We start from the raw sequence: 21259 nt of genomic DNA on the forward strand, positions 1-21259 counted from the left end.
GGGGCGGGGCCGGGTGGAGGCGGGCGCGCCGGCCAACGCCGCTCTCCACTGGTCGCCGCTGCCTTGCGTCACCGCCTCGCGCCGGCCGACGCGCCCGCCACCACGTAGCGGGCGCAGGCCCCGCCCCTCGGGTGGGCTTCCGGCGGGGCTAGGCCTATCCCGGAAGCGGAAGGAGGGGACGCGGACCCTGGCCCGGCCGCCGCCGGGTTTCCCCGCCGGTGGGTTGGCCTAGGGGACCCGGAGCCAGGTCTCGAAGTGAACGGGCAGGAGCGCAAAGACCCTGTCGCGTCAGCGTCTGTGATCGGGCCATCCAGCCGGGGGTCAAACCTCGATGTCCACGCTACATCGGCTCCCTTCAGCCAGATTCCTCATGGGCGGGAGGCAGTGGCGGCGGACAGCAAGGGTAAAAGAGCAGGTCTTTACTGAAAAGAAACCAAATTGTGAAAGCTTTCCATAAGCTACATCCTTTTTCTGCAAAAACACGGGAACGGACTCCCGTGGCCGGACTCCGATAGAGGGGCAAGCCCGGTCTCTGGGAGCTCGTTCTGAGAATCACCGCGACGTGCGCTGCGCGGTAGGTATTACCCCATCCCCATTTCACAGACGGACAGACCGAAGCCCAGAGAGGGGAGGCGACTTGGCTCAGGTCCCCTGGCCCATTCGGGAGCTGTGGCCCTGGTAGTCTACTGGGGCACCTGTCTCCAGAGCTGTTGCCGGAGGGAGAGGTGCGAGGCCCTGAGCGCTGATGTCCAAGGCCAGGCTAGAGCAGCCCCAGACCCTAGCAGAGGAAACAGGATGGTGTTTTCAGCAAGATGTTCCTATACTGAAAGACTGATTTGTGTTCCAAACATCACGTACTGACGAACTTTCCGGGGAGGGTGGGGGCGGGAAATGGGGGGTTAAGCTGCCCTTTTACAACGTCCTTACTTGGCAAATTATAAAGTGGCAACCCAATGATTTCCAATATGCGAGAGGGAAATCTCAGCTTAACCGTGTTCCCCAAAGCAGGCACTATGTTTGTCCTGGGCTTACTGGACACTCAGAAGTGGTCCCTGCAGGTGGGGGCAGGGAGCAGGGACCCATCCTAACGCCCAGGTCTGAGAAAGGGAGATGCTCATAAGATGCCAACCTGTACCCTAGTATCTTACAGCTGTGCCTACACAGCTGTGACCCTTTGTCACAGAGCAAATCACTTCCTGGGGAAGTCCACACAGCAGCAAGGCTGGCCCACATTACAAGCCACAGTGGACTTAGAAAGGAACTAGTTTCTCCATAGCAAACAGTTCTCTGACATGGCCTTTTTTTTTCTTTTCTTTCGTTCTTTTTTTTTTGTTGTTGCTTAAACTCTGATCATTTAACTTAGTCCTCACAACTCTGGGGTAAGCACTTTCATCTCCCACATGCAGACACATGCATAGAAGTGATTAGGGGCGCCTGGGTGGCTCAGTCCGTTAAGTGTCCGACTTCAGCTCAGGTCATGATCTCACGATTCGTGAGTTCGAGTCCCGCGTCTGGCTCTGTGCCTACAGCTCAGAGCGTGGAGCCTGTTTCGGATTCCGTGTCTCCCTCTCTCTCTGCCCCTCCCCTGCTCACGCTCTCTGTCTCAAAAATAAACAAACATTAAAAAAAAAATTAAAAAAAAAAGTGATTAGCATAGAGCCACGCAGCTGATAGGCTGCAGGTCCAGAATTCAACCTGACTGTCCTCAAAGCCACTTCGCCTTATCTTAGGGTGGGTGTGCCCCGCACCAAGGCCATGTCATAGATCCCTGCTGGTTCTGAAATTGTGGTTCTGGGTTGACTCCCAATGCTCCCGGACCCCTTGTTTTGCCCCGTGGGACTGTTCCCCTTCAGGGGAGGCAGCTCCCTCATCTGTGAAAGGAAGTAGGTACGTCCAACATGACCTGTTCTGGAGTAAAAAAAAGACCTGAAAACCAAAATCTTAGCTTATGGCTTCAGGGATGAGGGAGAAGAAGGAAATATTATCACTTTGTAGTCAAGGCAGAAAAGTTACTTTTAAAAATAGCACCAGCCACACACTAAGACAGCCCCAGGCCTTCGTGGGGAGCTAGAAGCCTGGGACCAGAGCCAAGGGTGGCTTTGCCAGACATGGCTCTGGGCCATGCCCTGTAAGAACTACAGCTTTTTGTGGGGTAAAACGAGGTTACGGAGACCTGGGACATGGAACCTCTGTGGAGGGCTTCCCTGGGGGCAGGAAAGGACCGGACAGAGACGGGGTAACATTCCTGCATGTGGCCAGTGACCAGCATCTGTCACCCAATGCTAGTAGGTGACCCCGGAGGCGGGACAGGCAACAAACGGGCCCTAATGAGTGAAAGGCGGGTGGAGGTCAGTCTTCATGCAGAAGGTTAATAGGCTGACTTCGCCACTCGGCCCTGCCGGCCCCCCTGCAGTCTGGCCGTGCAGCCCAAACCTTGGACACGGGGTCCACATCTTCGCAAATCCAGAAAGGCTGATTTGCCTATAAGGGACCAAATTAATAACGATTCTGAGACTGGTTTGTGCAAATGGTTTTTTTTTTTTTATTTCCACATTTATATCACAAGTTGTCCACTTACTGGACCAAATAGCAAAGTTGCTCCCTTCTGTGTCCTGAGAACACAGAAGTCTAGGTACTGTACATTCACTAAGGCTCCTTGTTTTTGCAAATCGCGTTTATGACAAATAACCATAAGGCAAACGAATCTAAAGGAATGGTTATGAGTGTTTCCAGCGCACAGACAGGTCTCCTCTTGCCCAACAGTACAGCTTACACACCAGTAGCACCCGCGATTACTTTTGTCTTTGGGGTGGGGGTGGGGAGGGGGGGAATCTGGAAAGGTGAACTTTTCAAGATATGTGCAGGAAGGGGAAAACGAAAAGGGAGAAAGAAAGGAAACTTATTTGGCTGATGGTCAGATGGAAAAGGCGGATAAAATAAACTCCTAGAACACTTAAATTTTTGCAGCATTTTTTTCAAAACCGGGTCTTAACCGAAACCAGATAAAAATGTGTGGATGCCCACGGAGCGCAGGTCATAGCAGCCGGCCAGCTGGCCCGCTGCAGCTGCCGAGCTTCTGGCACCGTAACTGAAGCACTGGCCGGTGGGGGTGCAAACAGAGGCCACGGTGCACGTACACCCACTGCCTCACACACTCAGGGCCAAATTTGGAAAAAGAAAACGCAAATGGATGAGATGCGTGCTTCTGTTGCTGTGTTTAAAGGTAACCTCTCCCACAGGTTTTCTGTGCCTGCCTGCAACTGAGGTCCCAGCTTACAGGTGCTGGGAAGTGTCCACACCGCTTCCGGGGTGGGGAACTGACGCTTTTTATAGCTGGTTCGCTATAGAGTTCTGAACTCACTTTGCCGGCCTTCCTTCCACACGGTCCTTCCTTTGCAATTTTGTTAGTAAACTGGTAGCAGCATTTCACAAAAGAAGGAGAATTTTGAGGGAAGGGCTCGGAGAGACCTCGAGACTCCCGCCCCCTCCCTCCGCCCCGGGCCGGACTCCCCGGCTTCCCAAGCACTGGGGGCAGCCCGCCCGCCGTGCTGACTGCAAGGTGGGAACGCACCGAGAGGCCGCCGGGCCGCTCAGTCCAAGCAGACATAAGGCAGAATGTTCAACCGCCCGTCGTCGCCGTGCGGGTCGAGCGATATGCACTGCGTCCAGTCATACCAGTTACCCTGTGTGTCCTGACACCCGTTCACCCCAGGCCACCGGTGGCCCTGGATTCTGTCCAGATCGTCCTGTGTGACCTCGCGGCTCAGCCCCGGGCGGTCCGTGGGCGCGCTGTGAGGCACCAGCACGTGCGGCTGCCTGGCCCCACGCCGGGTGCTCTCCTCCTGCCTCAGGTACTCGGACATGAAGTGGTGGGCGCCCGGGGTCTGCGCGCCCGACGAGGAGAGCAGGCTGCTCTGCCGGCTCAGGTAGGACTGGATGATCTCGTTGCGCGACAGCTCCTTCCAGTTCGTCTGTTCGAAAGGGCTCTGGAGGCTGGCCTTGGCCTCGGGCTTGTCCAGCTCTGTCCTGGGCTGCTCTGTGTGCACGGGGCTGTCAGCCCGCACTGGCTCTTTCTGGGTCAGAGGTTTGATCTGTCTGGTCATGGGGTCAAAGGTGAGCTTCCGCTCTTTTAACCGGACGGGCTTGACGCCCGCCTCGGCCACCTGCCCGTCCAAGTTCACCGTGTAGTCACGAGGCCGGTACCTCTTCTTCTTTTTGCTGTCCGAGCCGCCAGAGGAGGCGGCGTCGCTGTCCGCCTTGGAGGAGTCTGGGGAGAAGCCGGCCCGGGGCAGCAGGGGCTCGGCCGGCGCCAGCCCCGCTTTGCAGCCCTGCCCTGCCGGCCGCTGGTGGCCCTCGGGCTGCTCCAGCCAGCGCACCGGGCTCTCCGCGCTGGGCAGCAGCTCGAGCCGCCTCACGGGGGGCGTGGACGGCCGGGCCAGCGGAAGCGGCGACGGCACCTGCGTGGCGTCGAGCGGCTGGGGCCGCGGAGAGGGGCTGGGCGTGGAGCCCTTGGGCGCGTACGGGCTCCGCTGCCGGGCAAAGGAGCCCTCGTGCCGTGAGTTCCGGGGACTGAAAGAGCAGCGAGGCGGCCCCTTGGGGTGGGGGGGGCCCGGAGTCTCGTCCACCCGGTCCAGCTGCTGCAGCGCCGCAACCTTGGTCTGCAAGCAGGGCCCGGGGGGCTTGCCGAGGCCCGGGGAGCTGGTGTGCGGCCGCACCGCGTTGACGGGAATCTTGCCGCCGTGCTTGTCGTTCTCGCCGTGCTCCAGGCGGCCACCCTCGGGGCCCGGGTGCCCGCTGCCGTCCAGGGGGCCGGGGAAGCTCTCGGGGCTCCCGCCGATCCCGTTGGTGGGGAGGGGGGAGGAGTTGGGTACCAGGGAGTCGTGGCTCGCCTTGGAGACCTTGGGAGGTGGCCCGGGGTGGCCGAGGTCACGCTGGTCTCCCCGGCGCTTGCGGCTGCCCAGCCTGTCCAGCCGATGCCCCCGCAGCCTCTGGAGGTCAATGCGGTTCTTCAGGTCGTGGATGCTCTTGGGCGTGCCGGCCGCCCCCGCCTCCGGCCGGCAGTTGTGAGCACCCCCGTTGGCGGAGCCGGCGCCCCCCGCCAGTCCCCGCAGCGCCGCCTCATTCTGGTGCACGGGCTCGATGAGCTTCTGCCAGCTCCGCAGCAGCTTCTTGGCCCGCTTGGCGAGCTCCTCGTTCTTCGTCTTCTTGCGGACGTCGTTGATGAGCTTCCCAAGTCGAGTTTCCTGCAACCAGAGAGGGACGATGACACGCTTCTGGGACAGGAAGTCCCCGTGAAAAGGGAGCAGAGCCGGAAACCGTGGGAAGGGCCCCCCTGGTCTTTGGACTAACCCCACTGACCCTTCCATCACAGAATTCCTGGATACAAAACCCATAGGGATTTGGGGGTCCTTTGTGACATCTACCTTCTCAAATTTAGTCCTCAAGCCTTAGGGCCCCAGGTGGCATCTCAGAAGCACCATCCCACAGGCTCCCGGCACCTGGAGACTGGGGACCGTCAAGGCCAGTGCAAGAGCACTTTGCCAGGGAAGCTCTCTGGGTGAGAGCGCTCTATGGCCAGGGCAACAGTGAAAGGAGGGATGGAGCCAGCCTGGCTCACCGGAGACGCCCCCAGGCGTGCCTCCCAGCCGGCCCCGCAGCGTGACAGACACCCTGTGCAGGAACGGGCCCCAGCCAGGGAACTAAGGCTACCCAATTCCCACGCTACCCAGAGGAAGACGTGGCTTTTGGCACAGCACAGGTTGGGGGGCGGGGGTGCAGCACCCCCGCCACACGGCACTCGCAAGTCCTCGGGATGGGGAAGCCTGGGCCCGGCCCACCCGGCTCCTCCCAGCGTTGGATGCCGGGGACACTCACCTCCAGCGCCTCTTTGGTAATGGGGTATTTCTCCAGGCTGGAGATGACTTCCAGCACCGCCACCATGTTCCGGATCTACAAAACAAGAGCCACTTGTCAGACCTCTGCCCTTCTCTCTGTCCTAGCCCACTCTGGCCTCTGCGTCCCCAAGAGCCAGTGGAGTCAGTAACACCAGAGCCCTCGCCCCATGCAGCCTCCTACCTGCTCCTAAGGCCAACAAGGCGCCCAGTGGTCACCCCCATCCACCTCCTCTAGTGCATGGGGTACAGTTTACCAGAAGCCCATCCACGGTCATGCCCACCTGCCCAGGTGCTTGTCACAAAGCTGAGACTTGTGACATGTATGAGCTAGGATCTGCTCTTGCTATGGGAGATGTGCTCAACCCTGCCACCTCATGGGGGGTGGGGGGGGGGGCCAGGATGCTGAAGGATTTAGCAAATAAAACACTAAGCTTAAAAGATCCATTCAGGCATTCCTCCTTGCAGTGTTCTTAGCTTTAGTGCACTTCACAGATACTGTGTCTTTCACAAACTGAAGGTGTGCGGCAACCTTGCATCGAGCAAGTCTATTGGGGCCATTTTCTGAAAAGTATCTGCTCACTTCGTGTCTCTGTGTCACATTTTGGTAATTCTCACATTTCAGACTTTTTCATTATTATTATTATTTGTTATGGTGATCTGTGGCCAGTGATTTTTAGTATTTATTTATTTTGAGAGAGACAGAGACAGTGTGAGTGGGGGAAGGGCAGAGAGAGAGGGAGAGACAGAATCTCAAGCAGGCTCCAGGCTGCCAGAGTAGAGCCCGACGTGGGGCTTGAACTCACGAGACCATGAGAGATCATGACCTGAGCTGAAACCAAGAGGCAGACACTTAACCGACTGAGCCCCTCAGGCGCCCCTGTGATTAGCGATTCTTGATGTCACTGCTGTAGTTGTTTTGGGGTGCCACAAACCACACCACACAAGAGGGCGAACTCCGTGATACTGTGTGTGTTCCGCCTGCCCCACTGCCCAGCCCTTCCCCATCTCTCTCCTCTCCTTGGGCCTCCCTGTTTCCCGAGACACAACAGTCTTGAAATTAAGCCAACTGGCAATCCGACACTGGCCTCTAAGTGTTCAAGTGAGATAAAGAGTAGCATGTCTCTCACTTGAAATCAAAGGCTAGAAAGGATTACACTAGAGGGGAAGGCGTGCCGGAAACTGAGGCAGGCTGGAAGCCGGTAGGCCTCTTGCCTCAGTTAGCCTGGTTGTGAAGGCAAAGAAAAGTTCTTGAAGGAAATTAAGGTGCTCCTTCGGTGAACAAACACGAGTGATAAGAAAGCAAAACTGTGTTACTGCTGATGTGGAGGAAGTTTGAGGTCTGGACGGAAGGTCAAACCACCACGACGTTCCCTTAAGCCGAAGCCTCGTCCGGAGCAAGGCCCTAACCCTGTAATTCTACAAAGGCCGAGAGAGGTGAGGAAGCTCTCACGTTGGAGGCTAGCAGACACACGTCGGGTCGCGAGGTTCCAGGAAAGACGCCACCGCCCCTGACGCGGCAGCGCAAGGCGAAGCAGCAGGTGCAGACGCAGAAGCTGCAGCGAGTGATCCAGAAGATCTAGCCGAGATCATTCACGAGGGTGGTCGCAGTCTAAACCAGACTTTGTTTTCTCTAAAAATTTTTGGAAGTGTATTTATTTTGAGCACGAGTGGGGGAGGGTCAGGGAGAGAGAATCAGAAGCAGGCTCCGCGCACGGTCAGCATGGAGCCTGTTGTGGGCTCAGTCTCCTGAACCGCAAGCTCACGACCTGAGCCGAAATCAAGAGTCCACCATAACTAACGGAGCTAAATAACCCATGTAGGCGCCCCAAGCAACAGATTTTCAGCGGAGGCCAAACGGCCTTCTATTGGAAGAGGATGCCATCCAGGACTTTCAGAGCTAGAGAGGAGAAGTCAATGCCTACCTTCAAAGGACAGGCTGACTCCTACTGGGGGCTAATTCAGCTGGTGACTAAGCTGAAGCCTGGGCCGATTTACCATTTGGAAAATCTTGGGGCCCTTCAGAGTGATCGGCGCTGCCTGTGCTCTGGAAATGGAACAACAAAGCCTGGAGGACAGCACATCTGTTTACAACATGGTTTACAGACTCTTGTAAGCCCACTGTTGACGCTTACTGCCCCAAAAAAACGATTCCTTTAAAAATATGACTGATCAAAAAAAATTTAAAAAAATAAAAATAAATATCACTGCTCACTGACAACACACCCAGTCACACACAAGCTCTGACAGGGATGTGCAAGAGATTCACGTGGTTTCCATGCCTGCTGACGTAACATTCATTCTGTGGCCCATGGATTAAGGAGTAATTTCAACTTCCAAGTCTTATTAAGAAATACATTTTGTAAGGCCGCTGGATCTGGGCAAAGTAAACTGAAAGCCTTCCAAAAGGGTTTACCATTCTACATTGCCATTAAGGATATCTGTGATTCGTGGGAAGAGGTCAAAATATCAACGTGACCGGGAGTTCGGACGCAGTGGATCCCAGCCCTCACGGATGGCTTTGAGGGTTCAAGACTTCAGTGGAGGCAGTAACCGCAGGTGTGGTGGGAAGAGCCAGAGAACTAGAATCCGAAGTGGAGCCTGAAGACAATGGGCCTGCAGCTCCGATCTCGTGACAAAGCTTGAACGGAAGAGGAGTTGCTTCTAACGGACGAGGAAAGCAGGCTTCTTGAGCTGCAATCTGCTCCTGGAGAAGATGCCGTGAAGACTGTTGGGACGACGACACAGGGTTCAGAACGTCACAGAGGCAGAGCGGAGGGGGCGGCAGCAGCGGGATTTGAGGGGACGGACCCCGATTCCGAGAGAAGTCCCACCGTGGGTGAAATGCCACCAAACAGCATCGCATGCTGCAGAGAAGCCGCTCGTGAAAGGAGGGCTCCTTCGATGCAGCAAACTTTACTACTGTCTTATTTAAGACACTGCCACAGCCACCCCAGCCGTGAGTGACCACCACCCCGATCAGTCAGCAGCCGTCACGTGGAGGCAGGACCCTCCACCAGCAAAAAGATTACGACTCGCAGAAGGCTCAGATGATGATTAGCATTCTTTTTAGCAATAAAGTATTTTTTAAGTTTTTAAAATTTTTATTTAATTTTATTTTTAAAAAATGTTTATTTTTGAGAGTGTGAGCGGGGGGAGGGGCTGATAGAGAGGGGGACAGAGGATCTGCAATGACAGCAGAGAGCCTGATGTAGGGCTTGAACTCACGAACCACGAGATCATGACCTGAGCTGAAGTCGGACGCTTAACCGACTGAGCCACCCAGGTGCCCCCCAAATTTTATTTGAGGGACAGTGGGCGCATGCACTCACAGGTGCACAAGCGGGGGAGGGGCAGAGAGAGAGAGAGAGAGAGAGAGAGAGAGAGAGAATCCCAAGGCTCCATGAACCCATGGACCTTGAGATCCCATGAACCATGAGAGCATGACCTGAGCCGAAATCAAGAGTTGGACACATGGGCGCCTGGGTGGCTCAGTCAGTTAAGCCTCCTACTTCAGCTCAGGTCATGATCTTGCGGTCTGGGAGTTCGAGCCCCACATCAGGCTCTGTGCTGATAGCTCAGAGCCTGAAGCCTGTTTCAGATTCTGTGTCTCCCTCTTTCTCTCTCCTCCCCCTCTCATGCTCTCTTTCTTCTCAAAAATAAATAAACGTAAAAAAAAAAAACAAAAACAGTTGAACACTCAACTGACTGAGCCACCCAGGTGGCTCAGCAATAAAGTATTTTTAATTAAGGTATGTACATTGTTTTTTTGTTTTTTTTTTTTTAGATGTAATACTACTGAACATTTAACAGACTACGGTACAGTGTGAATCTAACATCTACAGTAAAACCTTGATCTGCAAGCATAATTCCATTCCAGTAACATGCCTGTAATCCAAAACACTCATATATCCAAGTGAATTTCAAGAACCATTGGTTCAGTTGTGCTCATGTGACATCCAGCGTCATATACTACTTGTATTGCAAGACATCATTTATCAAGTTACAATTTATTAGAAATGTTTGCTCGTCTTGCAGAACACTCACAGAATAAGTTACTTGCAATCCAAGGTTTTACTATATATGCACCGGGAAACCAAAGCATTCATTGGCCTCCCTTTACTGCGATAGTTGCTTTATTTCGGCAGTCTGGAACCCACCCCACAGTATCCCTGCGTGCCTGCACACAATCATCCGATCGGTTTGGTTACATTAGCAAGACCTTTAGAGTTCATCCAGAGACACCAAAAAGTCACAAAGTGGGGAGATGACAGACGCCACAGTGCCGTGAGGATCTGTATCTGGAACACAGAGAGAACCTGGCCCAGGAGACATGAACAGGCACCGGCGGAACGGGAAACTGCAGCACCTGTGCCCAGCTCTCTCCAGAAGCCACGAGCAGCTGCCCTGCAGACGTGCCCACCAACCGGCAGAAGTGGTATCTGATGGTACTAGGTAGTTCAGGGGCCCAGCCAAGCACGGGGAGGGATGGGCTTTGTCTGGTGGTCTCCTGTTTGCAGATCTGACCCAGCCACTGCATGCCCCCCCCCATACGATGTGTTTTCACACAGCCCTGCTTTGTGTAACGTAACCACCCCGTGGGGAAGGTACTATTACCACCACATTTTACAGACAGGAGAAGGCACACAAAGGTGCAGGTCAGGTGGTCAAACGTTATGACATCAATGTCTTCCAAGAGTCAACAGAACAGAATGAAAATTCCAAGAGCAACAGAAATGATCAACTGTAGTTTCAGTGCATCGACAAGACAAAGCTCAGACCACGGGGAGTGAAGTCACAGAACATACAGACTGCATGATTCCATTTACACCAAACATCAGAGCAAAGTCACAAATTAAATTTAAAATTTGTCAGACTTGGCCCCTGGCTGGCTCTGTTGGTAGAGCACGTGACTTTTAGTCTTGGGGTCACGAGCCTGAGCCCTATGTTGTGCATAGAGCTTACTTAAAAAAACACACACACACACACACACACACACACACACACACACACTCAAGCAAAAACTCTTAAGTCTTCTCGAAGAAACGGGAGACTATCTTTGCAACCTTGGGGTAGACAAAGATTTCTTAAGACCCCCCAAAGCAGTAACTGCCCAAGAAAAAAGCCTGACAAACTGGGCTTCATCGAGATTGAGAACTTCCACTTACCTCAAGAGGCAAACAGCCCGGGAGCACTGACAAAGCGTGCCCAGTGAAGGACGCAGCTCTGGAAGAGGTGAAGAACTCCCTCAGCTCAACAACCCCCAGCAGCTGCAGGTTTTGGTGGGCTGGCCGGCTGGGGGAGCCCATATGCCAGGAGGAAGCCCCCGCTCCCTTCCAACATCACACAGTGAGCCCATCACATGCCCACACACACTGGACGGAGCATGCAGGCGAACGGGAAGGGCACGAGGAAAGGTACATGTCCCACCCAGCCACCACCACCACGGTTCCCTGTAGGTTTCCAAAAATATTCCTTGCATTGTATATACACTTACCGCGCATTAAAAACAACAACAACAAAGGAAAACATGATTCTATGCCTTGCTTTTCTCACTAACATCAGAAACAACCAGCATCGCAGACATCCCCCCTTCCCTCTTGCTTCCAGTGTGTGTGTGGGGGGGGTACTTGAGCAGAGCTGGGTCCCCCCCTTTTCCACTTACTGTTACAAACAAGGTTGCAATCCCTACCTTTACTAGAGGAGATCCTGGGCTAACACACAAACTGCTAGAGGGGCTATTGGCACAAGGACCGGGAAGGATTGTAATTAGCCCCCGGGGAGGCGGCTCCAATTCCAGGCCCACTATAGGAGAGGAAGGCGGGAAAGCCTGTTTCCCAGTCCTTGCCAGTACTGTGGTGTATCAGTTTCCCGTTGTTGCCAAAATGATGCACATGATCACAGAAGGAGAGGCTTAAACAACATGCGTATATATATCATGTCAGTTTGGGGTGAGGGGGGGACGGACAGTAATGTGGTTCAGGTCGCCCTGTGCTGAGACCCAGCACAGGAGGGTAGGCAAGCCGCCCTCCTTTCAGGGAAGTTCTCAAGGCCGTTTCCTATTCCTTTCCGTGTTGACAGGATTACGCCTCCTTGCTGTAGAACTGAGGGCTCCCTTTTCCTGCTGGCTGGCTGGCTGGCTGGCACTGAAGGCCATTTCAGCTTCTAGAGGGCACTGCATTCCCCAGCTCATGGCATCTCAGTTCACTTCCCACATCTGCCACAGCACCACGTCCTCACACTGCACCTCTCTGACCCGGCCAGGCAAGGGTCTCTACTTCTGAGGATCTGATTAGGCTGGGCCCACCTCGATACTCCAGGTATGTACCCTTCACACCCACAGAGTCCCTTCTGCCACACAAGGTACCACGTGCCCAGGTTCTGGGGACTAGGATGTAGACATCCTTTGGGGCTTTTACTCTGCTGGCCACATGCATTCCTCGGCTTTTCTGATCTGCCTTCTGTGCAGCTGAAGGCAACTGTCACCTCCACCAGCCACCTCAAGTTCTTGGTGTCTTTTTTTTTTTTTTTTTAATTTTTTAATGTTTATTTACCTTTGAGAGAGACAGAATGAGGGGCAGAGAGAACCCGAACAAGGCTCCAGGCTCTGAGCTGTCAGCACAGAGCCTGACGCGGGCCTCAAATGCACGAACCGTGAGATCATGACCTGAGCCAAAGTCGGATGCTCAACCGACTGAGCCACTCAGGTGCCCCTCCTGGTGTCTCTTCAGCAACAACAGTGGCCCTCACTCTGCCTGTCGGAGCTCCCACAAAGCTGCCCCTGTGCCGCGGGGTCCAATCTGCACGCTGGCAACAAAGGCCTCCCCTCGCAGTGTTTTCATTCAGGGCTGTGTCCGGGAACACATCTGGATGGCCCCCAAAACCTACTCCAAGCTGCACTGAGGGAAGGGGTCTGAGAAGAGACACTCCATCACTTACATGCCTTTGATGCGCCACAGACAGGGACCCTGAGCAAGAGGAGACGGGGCAGTGAGGAGGCCGGTACCACAGGGACAGCGAGGCCGCCCTCTCCCTGTCCCCAGCCCGGGGATTCCAGCCCTGATAGGGTCCTGGGCTTGCCACATGGCCTGTCTCCACCCCAGTGACTTCACCCTGGTATATTTAGAGCCCTGGGTCCCATACACTCCTGAACCTCAAGGCAGGCTCTGGGCAGCTGTGCAGGCCAGCGTCCCAGGGCCACGTGCAAACCTCTTGCTGTCAGGAACAGCCTGGCGCACCTGCACCGGTGGCCCTTTCCTGCTCTGGCTATCTCCCCTGGGATTCATTCTCAACAAAAACAAGAACACCTCTCAAAACCACCTGCCAAAGGGCTTTCCCAAAAGGGGCGGAATTCGTAAATGAAGGATGTCTGAGCGCCCGAAGTCTCTCATTTTCTCATTAAGGTTCCTTCAATACATGCAGATTAAGTCGTATTTCCTTAACAATTAATGAAGCCGAGTGTCACCTCCCCTTTCTACCGATGATGACTGCCCATGTGAGCTGCTCACCATTCCAAGCCCACTTACTCTCTGTAAGACCACCCTCTTTATTGGAAACAATTAATCACCCGGCCAAGGAGCCCACAGGGTGGTGGTGGTGGTTGCCCCATCCTGTGCACATGGCAGTTGGGCAAGGAAGGTGTCAGAATTGGGGGAGGACTACTCTGGAAGTGCAAGGAGCAGGCAGGGCAGCTTGGGAAGGCTGGGCAGTGGTGGCACAGAGAGGACCCCAGAGGTCTGTTCCAAGGCAGGGCAGGAAGTCGGCAGGTGATTACTGGTGGAAGTGACTCCTTAAGTATCTCACGGAGTGCCTTCGGATCCTAGACTGGAGGCTGACGGGCACAATCAGGTATCCTCGATAAGACAGGAAAGTCAACGTCACACAGACAGCTGTGCCAGCCAGCGTCTCCAGCATCAAATACACAGGCACCCCCTAAACAAGGCGCCTCCCAACGCCGGCATACGGAGAAAGAAAACACATCCTCCCTCACACCTACGGGCCACCCCAGGGACACATGCTCCTCGGCACCAACCCAGTTCCCAGGGCTCTTATGGGGACTTCCCACCGCATGAGAACCAAGAACAGGCGCAAAGGAAGCAGAAAGGCCTTGGTTCCTGGGGGGGGCCCTCAGGGCACGCCAAGTCACCGGCAGCCAGGCTAACCGGCAATATCAGCTGCTCGACTCACGGTGAACAGGAAGAAGGGGGTCTGGACACGCACAGGCGACAGTCCAAAGGAGAGGACGGCACCCCGCAGCAGCGGCCTGGGTGCGAGTCTGGACCACGGAGCGCAGGACACTCCCATACTGCTCAGGCCTGAGGCTGGTGACGCCCCCGTCCTCCCACACCCACGGTCAAGTGGGAGCAACGAGGAACGTGCACCGCACTCCGCAGCACACTGCGCTGTGTGAACCATTAAAGGCACACTGCTCATCCTCATCTTTTTATGACACGCTTTAGAGTATTTAGTGAAGAAACGAGGCACCCTGGAATCTGCTACAAAATCCCCCTGGATGTGGGGCGCAGAAGGGGACGACATGAAGCAATGCGGATTGGCTCTAAATCGGTACCTGCTGGAGCAGGGGCACGGTTACGTTATTCTCTCTACTTTTATGTTTGAAACCTGCCACAAATCTAAAAGGTTACAAACTACACCCATTTCCTAACACGTGGAAGATTTCACTGGGTCTGGAATGAGACGGCAGTTGGCAGCGGTGCAGAGATGAAGTGAACAGATACTTGTTTTTCAATTCCACACGGTGGCTTCTCACTGCACCACCCGGCACCTGCATGGGCAGAGGGGCCGAGGGCTGCTGGGATGCTGTCTCCCCCCACAGTGAGCCTGTCTCTGGCCCCCTCAAGCTCTTCAAACTACTGGGTATGTTCTACCTGGTGCGATCTTTGGAGCTCCTCACCAAGCCCCCCGCAGGCTGCTGAGCTGCTGCTCGACGGACTCGGTGTAAACACTCCTACTAGAGTGGAAAGGGGTCTGGGGTCTGCTCTCCCGAGGTGGGTCCATGCCTCCCTGCAAAGAGCCCAGAGAGCCAGAACTCCTCCTGCATCCAGATCTGCTCTCTGCCCTCAGATAGGGAAGATGCCACAGGGTCCAGGAGAGCACCCGCCCAGACATGGGACAAACAGCTTCCTGGGGGGGCTCTCCAGAGAGCTGGGGATTGCCGTGCCCACGGAGAGGGCAGGTTCTGTGGTTGCGTTCCCAGGGTGCTGAGGCCAGGGAAGGAGAAGTCAGCGAGAGGGGGCCTAGGCTTCTGACGTGACGGCAAGCCCCAAGCCATGCCAAAGCCCTCGCCCATCCGTGGATGCTAGAGTGTCCGTGTCCACACAGGCCTGAGGTCAGAAGCCAGGGGAGGTCAGAGTCAGGGAGCACCTCACAGCAGGGCCAGGCCAGGGCAACAGTAACCCAGGGAAGGGAGAGCTGGCCCACGCTGCCCTGTGGCTGCCCTCTGAAACCCGGGGACGCCGCTGGCTTCTCCAGAGTCCAGGACACCAAACTGGCTTCAGAAAACCTGCCGACAGCAGGGTACAGGGAATCATCTTTTTTTTTTTTTTTTTTAATTTATTTATTTTTTTTTTTGGGAATCATCTTTAAAACCAAACCCAGTGGAAAGACTTTAACTGGCCCTCATCACATGTCTGAAAGTTGCTCTGTGAATAGGATCACTGGTCTGACCCTGGATCTGTGTGCAGAGCTGGGGCCAGTGCAGTGGGGTACACCCACCCCTGACCAGCTTCTCCTCCCCTATTTCAGGGGATATGCAGGTAAACCCCAGGCCCTGAGTAATTAATTAGCACCCTGTGGGGGATTTCCAACCCCATGTGAAACAGGAACTGAGACACTAAGCTTCAGAGTCTCTGAGCCCATGGCTGACCATTCTGTTCTCCACGCATCAAGGGTTCCCACTCTGTCTCAAATCCCCAGTCTCTCAGGAATTAAGCTGGATGTGTGCAGCCACGGTGGCAAAGGGGAAACCCTGTGCTCCTTGAGCTCTGAGCACTGGTGGGGCCCAACGGAAATGAGCCAGGGCAGGCCCACCCAAGCCAGATTCTCATCGGGCTGTTGGGTTCCCCCAGGAAGCTGAGCTCTCTAGCTTTTCATCCTTGAAAGCCCACTTTACAGATAAAGAAACTGAGAGTCTGAGAAGGTAATAAAGATTCAAGGTTCATCACACAGCTAGAAGGTGGCGGAGTGTGGTCTTATACCAGCCTGGCATAGACTCTGCCTATCACACACAGGTGCTTTACTAGGTGAGGTGAGGGAGGGCACCCAGATGCCACCAGGCTGGTGACGTTGGCATCCCGCCCACATACTCTCCCCAACCTGCCCCAGCAAGTAAACACACAGGTTATGGTTTCTTGAGCCACACAGGGCCAGTGCCCTCATGCCCAGCACATCTCTGGGCTGCCTCTGCCTTCCCTCCAGGGTAGCCTAGAGCCAGGGAGACCCACACACCTATCCAGCAAAACAGGGGCTGCAGCTCACCCCCAGTGTTCACCCTAAGCAGCAGGCCACTTGGTAAACGACAACAGCACTCAAGCCTGCCTCCCGCTAGGCCCCAGCAATGGCGCACACAAGCCTTCCTGCTTCTGATGTACTGCACACCATGTTCCCAGGTGGGTGTCATTCTTTCTGTGACTCAAACTGCCTCTGCCGCGAGCTGGTGCAAGAGATGGTGGCACCTGCACCCCCCAAAGATCCTGGCTGAGCCCAGCCCATGTCCCACCCTGTCTCCCTGAGGAAGGAAAAGAAGTCAGTGTGGCTTGATCCTCCCTCTTGGCTCTGGAAGGTGCATCCTCCTGGCCCTGCTGTGCCCTGCCTGGTTCCACAGCCAAGCAGGAGTAAGAGGAACTTCCCTTAGGTTATCTGCACTCTGCCTGGCCAAGATGCCTTCTTCTGCCAGGCCCCCAGTGGCAGCCTTGCACCCACAGGGGTGAAATCTCTCTCATTCATGGCTTCTTTATAGGAAGAGGGACATGGGAGGGGGGGGCTGTGTCCCAGCTGCAGCAGCCAAGCTCAACACTTGCAAAAGCACAAAAGCACTTCCTCATCAGAGGGGCCCATCTGCTCCCCAGGAGCGTCCACAGCTGGAGCATGGCCACTGCGTGCATGGCCCTGATTGTCACACTCACAGCCCACAGAGCACCCACGACCAGAACATGTAACTGCAGCTGCAACTCAGCCGAGGGGATGGAAACCCCAGCCTGGGCCCAGAGAGCGAGCCAAGCAGCCTGCATCCCACGAGCAGCACAGCACAGGAAAAGGAAGCCCAGGGCAGTGGCCAGAGCTCCCCGTCAGCTCCCCGTCAGCTCCCCGTCAGCATGAGTGGCCAGCATGAGCGGCTGCCATCCTCCATCACTGAGGGAGAGGCTAGCAGGTGAGGGGGTGGGGAAGGCAGGAGAGGCAGCACTCTCCCCGCAGCAGCAGTCCCCAAAATGTTCCTCTCTCCCTCCTACTTTTTATTTCAGCAGCTCTCTCCAGCGAAACTATGTACTTAAACTTTCCTGACCTCTGAATCAGGTCAACAGGACACACACAATTCTCATTATGATCCGGTCCCTTCTGAGAGTACAAGAGCTCTCAATGTTTCATCCGTGAACTGGTTCGTTCCTGCACTGATACAACTGCAAAGTCAGAAAGCCAAGCAGACCACTTGTTTGCAGGGGGGTCCAGGTAGCAGAGCATCCGACGACAGACAGCACTCCGGTCAGGGTTTCTCCTTCCCACCCTGGCACTCCCAGAGGAACAGCCAGGAAGAATACCAGCTGTGCCAGACATAATGGCCCGATGCCCACGGGAGGGGCACCCACAGCGTTCGACCCACATGCATGGAGAACACAGACAATCCAAAGCGAGACCCAGCCAGCTTTACAGGAACTCATAGGGGCCAACCTCCAAGAGACCGTTAAGCAAACCATCGAGGTGACAGGAGTGCACTCCAGCACTGCCACGTGAAACACCCGGTGGTGGGGCTGGGCGGGAAAGGGCCAGGCGGGGGAGCTGTGCAAAGATGCCACGGGGCTGAACCTGGCCTCTACTGTTGGCCCAGTTTGGACTGAAGCAAGAGCAGCCACCAGTCAGCCCAGCTCCTCCCCATGAGCAGGGAAGCCCGAGGGAAATGCTGGGAAAACCACAGATCATCTCTGCAGACCCAGAATGGGTGTGCCGACCACCGTCCTGAGAGACTGTGCCTACGGGGGGGGGCGGGGGGGGGGGGCCAGGTCAGGTGCACCCTGCCTACCCACCACCAGCCTGCTCTGTGGTCTCTAAGATCCCTTCAGGCAGTGCAGTGCCCAGCATGGTGCCAGGCTACCAGTCTACCAACCTGGGCCGCTATAGGATCTTGGGAGCCAAGAATACTCCAGAATTCCCCCAACAAGTCAGCAGTTGCTTCCTAAGCAACTACGGCAGGCCTGGAGTATGCAGGAAGGCAAGTGTGGCCCAGGCCTGAGGTGTGGATGGAGACGGCCAGAGGCAACAACAGAAGCAAGAGGGAAGCACCACAACCAAGGCTCACCTGAGCGGCCAGGAGCCCAGGTGCAGGGGGACCGGAACTGCGGCTACATCCAGAGAGTGCTTTTAAAAAGGAGGAGTAGGCAGGGCAAAAGTGACCACGCCACACAGGAAGTCCAAGATATCCCTGGTTAGCAGTAAGAGTGTGTAACATGTGCGTAACATTCAGGGTCTGGTGGCCCTCACTTTCCTGAGCACTCCCACGAGGTCACCACGTTCCTTGTGCTGGGTGGACAGGAAAAGAGCAACAGGAACTGCCAGAACCTGAGTGGGGGCCACACTGGTTAAGTCATTTGGCAAGTCTCCGGGTTAGGTATCAAGGAGCTCTTGTCTCCTTTTATTTATTTTTTCTTACAGCTTATTTATTTATCTTGAGAGAGAGAGAGAAAATGCAAGTGGAGTTGGGGCAGAGAGAGGAGAGAGGAGGGAGGGGGAGAGGGTGGGGGAGGGGGAGGGAGAGGGAGAGAGAATGAAGCCCAAGAAGGCTCCCAGCTGTCAGCGCAGAGCCCGATGAGGGGCCGGAACCCACGAACCATGAGATCACGACCAGAGCCGAAGTCAGACACTCCACCCTATGAGCCACCAGGTGCCCCCTCGTCTCCTTTTAAATAGGAATCTGAGATCAGCAAACCCACCAGGGTTTAAACGTAACTAATGAAGGTGTGCCTGTCCTAAACTGGATGGTAGCCATCAGCCAGGACACCACCTCAGCCCATTAGGCCATGAACTCCATATCAAGTGCTCCAGGGCAGAAAGCACCAGGGAAGACTGCACCGGAGGTCAGTGGATGGCCTCTGATCCTGCCCACCCACCCACCCAGCCCACTCGGCTGTTTCCTTAGCCTCTAAGTGGGAGGATGACAGAGGCTTCCTACAGGCTCCTAGAAGGTGAACAAGAGACACACACGGACGTCCCGGATGCTGCCTGGCACACAGTAGCGCTCAGAAAGGAGTCACCTCCTACACTTGGGAGGTGATCAGGCCCAAGACCCCTCACCTATTGCCCTACAGCTCAAGGGCTCTGTGTATCTGTGTGGAGCTGGAGGAACCACAGCGGGCACAGGGACTTTCTCAGCAGGCAGTCCTGTAACAGGGCCACCGTGGAGAGAACCAAGGACACAGTCACCCATGGAACAGAAAGGTGAATCTGTACATTGTGTCAAATGTCATATAAGGATGGACACGCATAGCCCGTGACCCAGCGATTCCACTCTGAGGCACATCCCAACAGAAACGTGAACACCCACGCATGGAGAACGTATTCAGAACAGCCCCAACTAAAAACCACCTGAATGGCCGTCAACAGCATCATGGATGCCCAAATCACGGTCTATCCATTTAGTGTGGAATGAACAAACTGCTGCTACGCACAACATTAAAGATAAATCTCAAAACAGCGTCCAGTGAAAAAGTCCGGCAGAAAAGAATGCATTCTACATTGGATTGAAAGCTCCCAAGCAGGCAAAACTTCTCAGTGGTGACCAAAGTCAGGGGAGCTGGGGATGGGGAGCTGCTTAGACAGGGAGCAAGGGCGGCTTCTGGGGAAGCAAATGCTCTATTCCTGGACCTGGGTGAGGGGTAACTAAGATGCAATCACTGCACAGGCAGTCCGTAAAATGTAAAGCTCACAACCGGCGCCCTTCTGGATGATCTTAAAGGCCATCCTGTCCCAGAAACTGATGCCAGAGCTGCGGGGTTGAAGAGGAGGAGAAGGCACTGCAGAGTCAGTCCCTGGCTCCCCCACAGTGGCACAGACCACTCTGAGGTCCCGCAGAGAATTGCCGCACAAGCCCCGGCTACCTGGGACACACAGCATACCTCTGCTTCAAAGCTCACAGAGGAACGTGTCCACACACTCCTGCCCCCGGCAGAGGGCAGGTCTGGGGAGGACAAGTGTGCTCTGTGGCTTCCAGGGAAGGAGTAACTCCGCAGCTCAGTGTCCCCAAGAAGAAGGAAGCTTGAACGTTACTGGAGAGACAGGCAGGCAGCACCTACTGCCTGGGCACTGCTGGCCAGCACTGTGCTGGGCATATGTCTCTTACCATATACCATGGCCTCTTTTGAGGCCACACACCCCCAAGTAGGTATTATGCTGTTTCCCCAGCATGGAAGCCAGGGCACCCATTAACACCTGGCCACAGGTTCATTTCTGACCTAAGCTGTTAATTCTGGGCAGTCAGCCCACGCCTGATTCCATGCAACAGGCCATTAGCAAGTATATAGGTGACCTGGGCAGAAAACGACAGCCGGCTTGAAGGAGGGCAATGGAACAATTAAGGTAAGGAAAGTCTTCATGCCTAACCCAGGAAAGAAGATACCAAAGAAAACTAGAAATTAGGGGGGGGGGGGTGGCAGATAACATTTTAAAATCAAAGTAACTTGCCATATTAAGAGGCTAAAAATGAAAAAGCCTTGTGATTGTTCCAAAAGATATGGAAAAAATATCTGACCAAATTGGGCATTTCTTCCTGATAAAAACTTTGAGCAAACTAGCAACAGAAGAGAACCTCCTTGGTCTGACAAAGTGTTTTGACAATATCCACGGCTAACATCATATTTGATGGTGAATGGCTCCATGTTTCCCCCTAACAGGTACAAGACAAGGTTATGTTCTATTCAGTCTTGTCAGGAGGTTCCAGTCAATGTAATAAGGCAAGAAAAAGGGGAAAACAACAACAACAACAACAACAACAACAACAAAAAGGACATCTAGATTGGAAAGAAGGAAGTAAAATGGTCTTTATTCACAAATAACAGAAGTCTATATTGAAAATCTTACAGCATCTCCAAAAAAGTTACCAGAACAAGTGAATTTAGCAAGGCTGCAGGATACAAGTTCAATAT

The 21259-nt window shown here is 54.7% G+C and overlaps 1 protein-coding gene and 1 long non-coding RNA gene across 7 annotated transcripts in view; one reads left to right on the top strand and one right to left on the bottom strand.

Annotated features, from left to right (window-relative positions):
* The first annotated feature begins 180 nt into the window (after positions 1-180).
* On the top strand, positions 181-12415 carry LOC122236619. Its single transcript, XR_006214711.1, has 3 exons — positions 181-574; positions 9679-11308; positions 11973-12415. It is a non-coding gene; the product is annotated as an uncharacterized LOC122236619 (long non-coding RNA).
* MED26 (mediator complex subunit 26) overlaps positions 2805-21259 on the bottom strand; it is a 52310-nt gene continuing 33855 nt past the window's right edge. For all 6 annotated transcript variants that reach the window (XM_042978494.1, XM_042978498.1, XM_042978497.1 and 3 more), the window contains 2 exons: positions 5875-5949; positions 2805-5243 (listed from right to left, as the gene is read on the bottom strand). In XM_042978494.1, coding sequence (XP_042834428.1) covers positions 3591-5243; positions 5875-5949 — 1728 coding nt within the window. In that variant the 3' untranslated portion in view covers positions 2805-3590. The remainder of the gene's footprint in view (positions 5244-5874; positions 5950-21259) is intronic.

This window comes from Panthera tigris, chromosome A2 (assembly GCF_018350195.1).
Source record: "Panthera tigris isolate Pti1 chromosome A2, P.tigris_Pti1_mat1.1, whole genome shotgun sequence".
NCBI classification, from domain to species: Eukaryota; Metazoa; Chordata; class Mammalia; order Carnivora; family Felidae; genus Panthera; species Panthera tigris.